This window comes from Akebia trifoliata, chromosome 3 (genome assembly GCF_017979445.1).
Source record: "Akebia trifoliata isolate Shusen 1 chromosome 3, ASM1797944v1, whole genome shotgun sequence".
Taxonomy (NCBI): domain Eukaryota; kingdom Viridiplantae; phylum Streptophyta; class Magnoliopsida; order Ranunculales; family Lardizabalaceae; genus Akebia; species Akebia trifoliata.
This window is the reverse complement of record NC_141377.1, coordinates 45344728-45353779: the sequence shown is the minus strand read 5'-3', so window position 1 is coordinate 45353779 and position 9052 is coordinate 45344728. Positions and strand designations below refer to the sequence as shown.

At 36.9% G+C, this 9052-nt stretch overlaps 1 protein-coding gene across 6 annotated transcripts; it reads left to right on the top strand.

Annotated features, from left to right (window-relative positions):
* On the top strand, positions 1-7901 carry LOC147407315 (splicing factor U2af large subunit B-like). Of its 6 annotated transcripts, none has more exons than XM_086435813.1 (13): positions 1-205; positions 598-809; positions 1098-1211; positions 2556-2638; positions 3259-3329; positions 3420-3464; positions 3561-3620; positions 4669-4729; positions 4822-4934; positions 5467-5913; positions 6927-7068; positions 7352-7419; positions 7519-7901. In XM_086435813.1, the coding sequence occupies exons 1-13, from the start codon at positions 83-85 to the stop codon at positions 7654-7656; spliced, it is 1677 nt and encodes a 558-aa protein (XP_086291939.1). In that variant the 5' UTR covers positions 1-82; the 3' UTR covers positions 7657-7901. The 6 variants fall into 6 exon arrangements, with proteins under 6 accessions (XP_086291939.1, XP_086291938.1, XP_086291940.1 ...); XM_086435812.1 differs by having other exon boundaries at positions 3417-3464; XM_086435814.1 differs by lacking the exon at positions 7519-7901 and having other exon boundaries at positions 3417-3464; positions 7194-7414.
* The last annotated feature ends 1151 nt before the right edge of the window (positions 7902-9052 follow it).

Here is a 9052-nt window from a genome sequence, read left to right as displayed (position 1 = left end):
CACAGAAGCCCTAAAGCCTCTTTGTCACTCTTGAATCGCAAATTGCAGGAAACGAGAGGAGAGGAGGCAAAGCAATAAAAAAATGCCGGATTACGATGAGAGATACGAAGGTAATGGTGATGGGTACAACGATTATGGTTCTTCGCCTCAACAGAAAAGTGGTGGCCATGGTGGTGCTGATGACTACAGTGATTCGAAATCCCAGGTAATTGATCTTCCACTCCAGCTGAGTTTTCTACTATAATCTTCAACAAGATTTGTGTAAAAATATGCTTTATTAGGGTTCGGATTTAGTTCCAGGTTCTCTAGGCTTAATTTAGGAATTATATAGTAGAGTTCCTCTTTGATTTTTGTCCATGACTTGGTTATCTTCGAAGAATCATACTTCAATGATATGGGGAGAAAGACAGAATTGAGAATCATGAAACATTAATAGCCTACTTAAGCAACTATTTGTTGAGTCAATTCTTTTTTCCCCTTCAAAAAGTTTGATTTTTGGTTGCAAAATTGGTTCTCCAAAAGGGCCTAGATCTTTTTTCGCTTTTTTTTTTTTTTTTTTTTTTAAGTTTTTGCTATTAACGTTACTGCATCATTCAGCATGGTAGTCGTGATGGTGAAAGAGGAAGATCTTCAAAAAGCAGAGAGAGGGAAAGAGAAAAGGGAAGGGATAAGGACAGAGACAGGGAAAGGGATCGCGACAGAGACCGCGAACGTCACCACAGAGACCATTACAGGGATCGGAGTGATAGAAGGGAGCGCGGGCGAGATAGAGATGATGATGATTATCACCGGAGTCGAGACTATGACAGGTGATTCTTCAATATATGGCCAATTTTTTTCATATTAATTTCCATTTACTGTGATGCAGAACTACAAAATTCGGAAAAAAACTATGTGTGTAAACTATTCAATTCACATTAAACAACACCATAATCTGAAGAATGCGCATGAGTGAGTCATTGTAAATTCGGTTTTTTTACCGTCTATTTGTATGGTATATTTCGAACAATACACAGTCTTCTTTGTCAGAAAAAAAAACAAATGCTTTTTCTAAGTTGACCATGATTTACTGAATTCATGTTCAATATTATATCCAGGCACAGAGATTATGATAGAGACAGAGATGGACGACATAGACATAAATCTAGGTCTCATTCAAAGGGTAGATCGGATCATAGATCAAGGTCTCGTTCCCGGTCACGATCTAAAAGGTAAGGCATACAACTTGACAAAGCTCATTACTATCTTGTGGGTATTACTAACTTATTGCTTCATGAGAATTGAATTGCAAACATATATAGAGAGGTGTTTACTTTCTTAATCTGATTGCCGATGTACCATTAGTGTTATTTTCAAATGACTGGGTTTGTAATTTTTTTGTCTGTTCATCTTTAGATACCCCTTATTTTTGGGCTAATCAAAATCTACAAAAAGCTTCAATGCAGTGGTTCCTGCATAAAAACAAAAAGGTTTCCAATTTTGTAGGGGATTTGTTATTGGTATCTCCAATGGCATGTGGGTCCTCTAAATTTCCACCAAGAACTTTATTTATTTATTTATTGATAAGGGAGTAAAAGGATACAACGACGGGAAGGTCGAGATGACCCACCCCGAGGAAAAAAAATGGAAAACTTAATACTAAAAATGTTTTCCCACAGGGCCAAAATGTCCTCGAAAAAAATCCCTTCGAACTCTTTGAAGATGGAGATTTTGCACCAAAAGGATAGAAGCCCAAGAATCGAGAAAATCAACTCTTTTGTCGATTGCGCCTTTCCTTGTAAACTTCTTGCATTTCTTTCTTTCCAAATGCCCCAAAAGATTGCAAACGGGGTTAAACTCCAAATCAATTTCTTTGCATGTCAAAAACTCAAACCCAATTGAAGCCATTCGCCATGGACGCCTCTAATTGAACATGGAGCACAACAAACCACTCCAAACAAGGATAAAAAATAAGCCCACACCTCCTTTGCTACCTCACAATGAACGAGCAAATGATTGGTAGAATCCTTACTTGACAAACACATGCAACACCTGTTTAGTGGGTTTTACATCTATTCTTGAAGCATCAATATTTTCCTTTGACATGTTCTATCTGTAAGTTTTAGACTTGTTTTCTCAGGTCCAGCTTTACTATAACCCCCCCCCCCCCCCCCAATCTTTTTTCATCATAATATTTTTTGTTACTTGTCAACAAAAAAAAAAAATTCTTCTTGATAAATTGTTTTTTGCAACAATGGTAATACTGTCAACCATCTTGTGCAATGCAGTATGATTTGGATAGTAAACATTCCTTAACTTGCTGTTGGAGAGATTTTATATGTAGAATCTCTGATCATATTGTTTGAATCTTGATCCACTTAATCTTTCAAGAAGGTGGCAGGGAGAGATTTTCTTATTTCTTTCCTTTGTATGTGTATTCTACATCCTTTTGATGGTGGTCCTGTAATTTGTCTGCTTCAATTCTTCTTCTTTATTTATTTATTATGCTTGCTAGAACCTGTTTTCTTTGCATTGATTTCTTCCCTATTGAGACACTTCTATATTTGACTTTGCAGCAAAAGGATAAGCGGGTTTGACATGGCTCCTCCTGCATCTGCAATGCTTGCTGGCGCTGGTGCTGCTGCTATTACTGCTGCAGGTAATGTCCTTCCATTTGAATTTTACTCTTTGTCACTGCTATCTCTTTGTTTGTGCTTTAGCTTGGAAAGTTCGTATCAAATTGCATGGTGTCATTTGGGTAAGCCGTACTCTGTTTGTTATTTCATTATCAGTATTAGGGACTTATAGCTGCTATGTCTGGATCACTATATTGTCTTTTATATTATTTACTTGGTCAATTAATTCAGAAACTGAGAGCCATTTTTGGTTGTTTTCTTGTTTTTGGTGGTTGTTTCTTTGTTTCTGTGTCTATTTTTTGTTGTAAGAAGGCAATGTTGGGCTACTTGTCCCACTGTGCTGCCAATGGGCGTGAGCCGACTACTGTAGCTTTTATGTACAAGAAGGAATCAATGCACCGGTTTGATGGATCTTGTTCGTCTTCAACCGGCAACTATTGCCTTTTTGGTAGTCTTACGAATATTTCCTCCAGTACTTGAAAATGATGTGTTACTTTCATCTTTTTGATAAATTTCTATTATGAGAGGCTAGGGCATGCTTAGGTGAGCAGATATGGTGATGAGACCGGATATTGCTTTGGTAGTTATGACTATAGTAAAGTAGCATGGTTTTTGACTTTGTATCTCAATGTAACGTTTGCAGGTCAAATGACTGGGACCCCTCCCGCCATTCCTGGAATGTTTCCAAACATGTTCCCATTAGGGGCTGGACAGGTACTTCATATTTTCCTCTTTCCTTGAATGTGTATGCATCAGGATACTGTGATTTTCTTTAATATGTTCCTTTCTTGTGTGCAACAGCAGTTTGGAGCTCTCCCCGTGATGCCAGTTCAGGCTATGACGCAGCAGGTTTGGTGGATTAAGAATATAATGAGGATCTAGGTTTTTGTTGTCCCTCTGTGTGATACATTCTAACAATCTGACATGAATTTTATTTGGTGTTAGGCTACACGACATGCTCGACGGGTGTACGTTGGTGGTCTTTCTCCTACAGCTAATGAGCAGGTCATTCACCCAATCTGGCTTCTTGTGTTGTTTCTTCTTGTTATTTATGGATTACTACTTTTTCGCAAGGATTGCCTTTTCTGAAATCTTTTGCAATTGGCTTAGGCATTTCTAATGTTATAATGTAATTAAAGTGTTATTTCTTGTAAAATTCTAAAAGAGTGATTTGGATCATATTTTAAAACTAGAATGTCAATTTAAAGGTTGGTGAGTGAGCTGGGCTTGGACCCATTTTATTGTAGGTGTGCTTATGAATCTCACATCCTCTATGCCTTGGGAGGAACATATGAAGTGCCTGTTCACACCTACCATAGCATTTAACTCTTGAAAGTTCTTGCATAAAAATGCATTGGGGGGACCAATGTTACACATTGAAAGTTTTTTTTTTCTGGATGGACCTATCTCAGTATGGGAGGAACTTAACACAATGAAAGCTTTCTCTGGAGTTGATCAGTTGTCTTTCTTATCGAGTTTAACATACATACCATGTGTCCTACAAAATTTGATAAGCGTGAAGTTTTTTTTCCGTTTTGGTAAGTGAAGAATGTATTAGAAATGAGAGAAGGAAAAAAAAATTACAAATTCAGAGATTGTGAGGACGTATCAAAGGAATAATGAGCCAACACAAGGAATCAATCATAGACGTAGATTTACATGGCTTGTGGGATAATCAAATCCCATATAAAAGCACAATACTCAAAAAATAACTCCCTCCCCCCAACAATTGAGCAAACCCTAAACAAGATTTATGGTGCTATCATTGGAAATGTCTAAAAAGTCGCATGTGTTGTATGTACATGTTAGTTGGGCTCATGCAGCACTTTCTTTTTATCATTTATACGATCAGAATATGTTACTGGACATTTACTGAAGCCTCGTGAAGGGTTTATCAATTCTTTTGAATTGAAAATGTTTTTTAATAACTTAAGCCTTTTACTTTTTAGGTGTATCCTATTTGGTGCTTCAATTTCATTCGGATTACCTACGATACAATCTATCATTTTTTTTTGCTGATTCATGATTTTAACTCCTTGCTTTTATCCAACAGTCAGTGGCAACTTTTTTCAGCCAGGTCATGTCTGCAATTGGAGGAAACACTGCGGGTCCAGGTTTGTTGAAGCTTCCTTTCATGTCCTACCCATTCACAGTTTGTGTTTTTTTTCATTGAATGCTCATTTTTTCATTGATGGTTGTTCTGCAGGGGATGCTGTTGTTAATGTATACATAAACCATGAAAAGAAGTTCGCTTTTGTGGAGATGAGGTCTGTTGAGGAGGCCAGTAATGCAATGGCTTTGGATGGTATCATTTTTGAGGTCTGTTCTTTTGAACTTTGGTACCCAATATTAATGCATGATACACAATGTTTTCCCCCACCAGAAAATATGAGATTCTTGGAAAAAGCTGACGAATATTGATTCACTTTTTTTTTTCAATCAGTAAATCAATTGTTCAGGGAAAGGAGAAGTAAAACTAGCTAAACTAACAAAACAATCCTAAACATAATGATTGATTCAGTTTATAGACTCAATTAATTCTACTGTTTTCTCAAAGCTTATTAGTGCATTTCCACTTTTGCCAAATCCTGAAAGGCATCTGTACTAAAAAGAAGTTGAATTTGTCTTATAAGCTCAGCTTACCCATCCTTGAAAAAACCAAGATATTTTTTTTCCTTATAAGCCCATTTGCATGCATGAAGATTCAACTTTTGTTGCATTGCTTTTTGACTCATTAAATATTTCCCCAAGATGTTCAACTTTTGAAGGATTTATTAGGTGCTTTGTGCAAATTTTCGTGCACATAAGCGTGATTCTTGATCTGTCTGAGTTGATCCTTGTTTGTATACAGGGGGCACCAGTGAAGGTGAGGAGGCCTAGTGACTACAACCCTTCTCTTGCTGCAGCACTTGGTCCAAGTCAACCCAATCCCAATCTAAATCTGGCTGCTGTTGGGCTGACACCAGGTTCTGCTGGAGGTCTTGAAGGTCCCGATCGCATCTTTGTGGGTGGGCTCCCATACTACTTCACAGAAGCCCAAATTAGAGAGTTGTTAGAATCCTTTGGGCCTCTTCGGGGTTTTGATCTTGTCAAGGACAGAGAAACTGGGAACTCGAAAGGCTACGCCTTCTGTGTTTATCAGGATCTTTCGGTTACAGATATTGCTTGTGCTGCTCTGAATGGAATCAAAATGGGAGATAAAACTCTCACTGTTAGGCGTGCAAACCAGGGTACTGCCCAGCCTAAACCCGAGCAGGAGAATGTTTTATTACAGGCACAACAGCAGGTTGCATTGCAGGTAAGGAGTAAATCATTGGCATCCTTTTTGTTCTCCTCTATTAGTACAAGTGTTACCCTAATAACTGATTTTGTAGTCTGTGGATGTCACAGACCTTATTTTTCTCACCAGTTAAGTGAATTTGTTAATGATCAAGCATTTGATGGTCAACATAGTTTTCACCTGGTACATTGGTTGTTGCACATCGTGGTAGTTATTGACAGTTTAGCAATCTTTTGTGATTGCTATTAACGTGTTTAGTAGAAACATAATGAGCAGACCTTATTTCCCTATTCATCATAATAACACATGAATGCAATACTCAACGGTTTCTTCATTCCCATAATTTACACATTAAGTTGTATGTAGTTAATGCAATATGTTACTCTTATTTCCATGTAAAATATTATTGTTTTTCATTGTCGGACTCTCAATACTTGCTAGTATATATAACAAAATGTTGTTCTTCATTTTCACAATCCATGTGGTTGTTTATTGTATTTTGTTGACTTAATGAGTGTTTTAATATCTTGCTTATACCAAAGAAAAACGAAAATCAAGATCAAGAATAACATAATGGCTTCGTCCCAAAATGCGGGCTCATGAATTAATCTAATGGTGAATCAACTCGGTTACAAGCATTTGGTACCCATTACGTCATTTCTTAGCCCCCCAAACCAGTCCCTCAACTAGTGCCAAAAGGTTTCCTAAATAGATTTTAAAAAAATATTAACTTCCCCCTCATTCTGTAACTCTTCCATCATGTTCCTTCACAGGTGGCTACTCTCCTTCATCAAACTTGTCACATGTCATAGTGCATGATTGCCATGCGTATAGTCCATGACTCCAGATTAACAATTACCCAAGTTGAATTTGCGGGGTGCTTAACCTATTAAGAGAGAAGTGAACAGTGGATGTTTTTATTTTTGTAGTTGTCCAATCTTTAGATTATATCACCATATTTCATGACTTTGCTGCTGAGGTTCGTGATCTAGTGGTTCTTGGTTCATTTATGTGTACCCTTCCTTTTGCAGAGGCTTGTGTTTCAAGCTGGGGCTGGGGCTCTGCCAACCAAGGTTGTATGTTTAACTCAGGTGGTAAGTGCAGATGAGCTGAAAGACGATGAAGAGTATGAGGACATATTGGAAGATATGAGAGGAGAAGGTGGAAAATACGGTAAGTCCCCATAGTCCAAGTAACAGATTTACTTCAGAACTTTTTTTCCTCACTTATTTTGTAATTTATTTCTATCATCATGCATCTATTAATTTTCCTTTTTCTTATATCTTTCTGTTTTACAGCCATTTGTAGTCCCCACTAGTCTCTCATTCTGCAATAGAGAATCAGGCCTAACCCACTCACAGAAGATTCCATGATCTTTTCATCTTTCTTTACCCAGAGTTATTTCTGTTTCTATTCTGAGAACTTACGATGATTTGAATATTTTATTTGTTTTCAGGTACATTAACTAGTATTGTCATCCCGCGTCCAAGACCAAATGGCGAACCTTCTCCAGGAGTTGGGAAGGTTTTACACTTTTCATTCTCTTATTTCCATACTGAAAATACGTTTACTTGCATTCAGTATGAATTTTCAACTGATCTATGTTATGATACTTTTCGGCAGGTGTTCTTGGAGTATATTGATACAGATGGGGCCTCCAAGGCGCGGGCAGGGCTGAATGGGAGAAAATTTGGTGGAAATCAAGTTGTGGCCGTCTATTACCCGGAGAATAAATTCTCTCAAGGGGAATATGATGGTTAAGTTAGCTCCATTGTTATCTTTTGCACTCTTCTTGTGACACTACCTTCTCCATTCATCTCCGTAGTGTAAGATAAAGAGGATTGATGCTTGTGTGGAGTATATGGGATATACCTCAGACAATCTCGTAGGGGACTGATTGATGAATTTGTTGGCTAGATTGATTTTGCATATATTGTCATTTAGGGCAGATTTTATTATTAATTTCTATTAAATTAGCCTTTTTTAGTATAAAAAGGTTCATGGCAGTAGCCTTCTTTTCTTTTGCTTAAAGGTTGAATTTACTGGTGTATTGTATTGCTGGTAGTTTAAAGTGTTACAACTGTTCAATTTGGACAGCTTAGCAGTCCATTCGAGCCAACAGTTTTTTGGTATAGAAGTACATGTTCTATATAACACAAATTATTATTTATTCTAGAATTAATTCGGTAAAACATGGAAAATTGCCGTTAAGCTCTCAACATTATTAGGTTATCTCCTTATGCCTCCTGTGCGTGTGACAAAAGTCTTGTCTCTTTATCATGGCGGCATTGTTGCCATTCGTATAAATGTAATGCTAATAACTAGTTGACCAAACAACCAGTCTTGATTTTAGATCTCAAAATGTACCCCTTGAGCATTGTTACTGAAAATCCAATAACATAACTGCAATTTTTGTAGCCATGTTTTGAAAATTTTTGGCCAAACAGTCAAATCAGTTAGGTTAGTAAGCCACGGGTTTCTAATTAGGATAATATTTTTTAATGAAGGTAATTTTAATATAAAAAAGTACACATTTTTTATTTGTTTCGACAAAATATGGATCAGTCCAACTGAATTGAATAAGGGTGAGACTGATCTGACCAATAATAAAAAAGAAAAAAAATTTTGACAATTTTTCAGCTTAGTCATTCGGTTTTTAATTCACTCTACAGTAGCAGAAGCATCATCTTTGAAAGCAACGCGCTGCCCCCACGTATATTATTCGAGCCCGACGGTTTCATATGATATCATCATATCATAGCAAACAGCTTGGATCCATCATGTATCTCTAAGTTGAATTTTCATTTGTAGAAGATTGACCTATTAGGATTAAATAGGCCTGTCAATGGATATTCGAAAACTTGGATTCGAATTTGATTAAAAAAATCCGAAATTATTTGAATTTTTCAGATTTGAATTCGAATTCGGATGTTATTACGATATTTGAATGTTGCAAAATCCGATTTAATAATATTCGATCCAAATTAAATCCATATGTTATATATTCATGAAATATAACAAGACTTTCCTTTCCCTTCTTTTATCTTTTCTCTCAGACTCTTATTACAAAACCAATGGAGGTGTTTTCGGGTTTTTGAGTATGCAACTGCGAACCGTTTGAACTTTCGATGATCACCATTTTCTCTGATCGACAAGC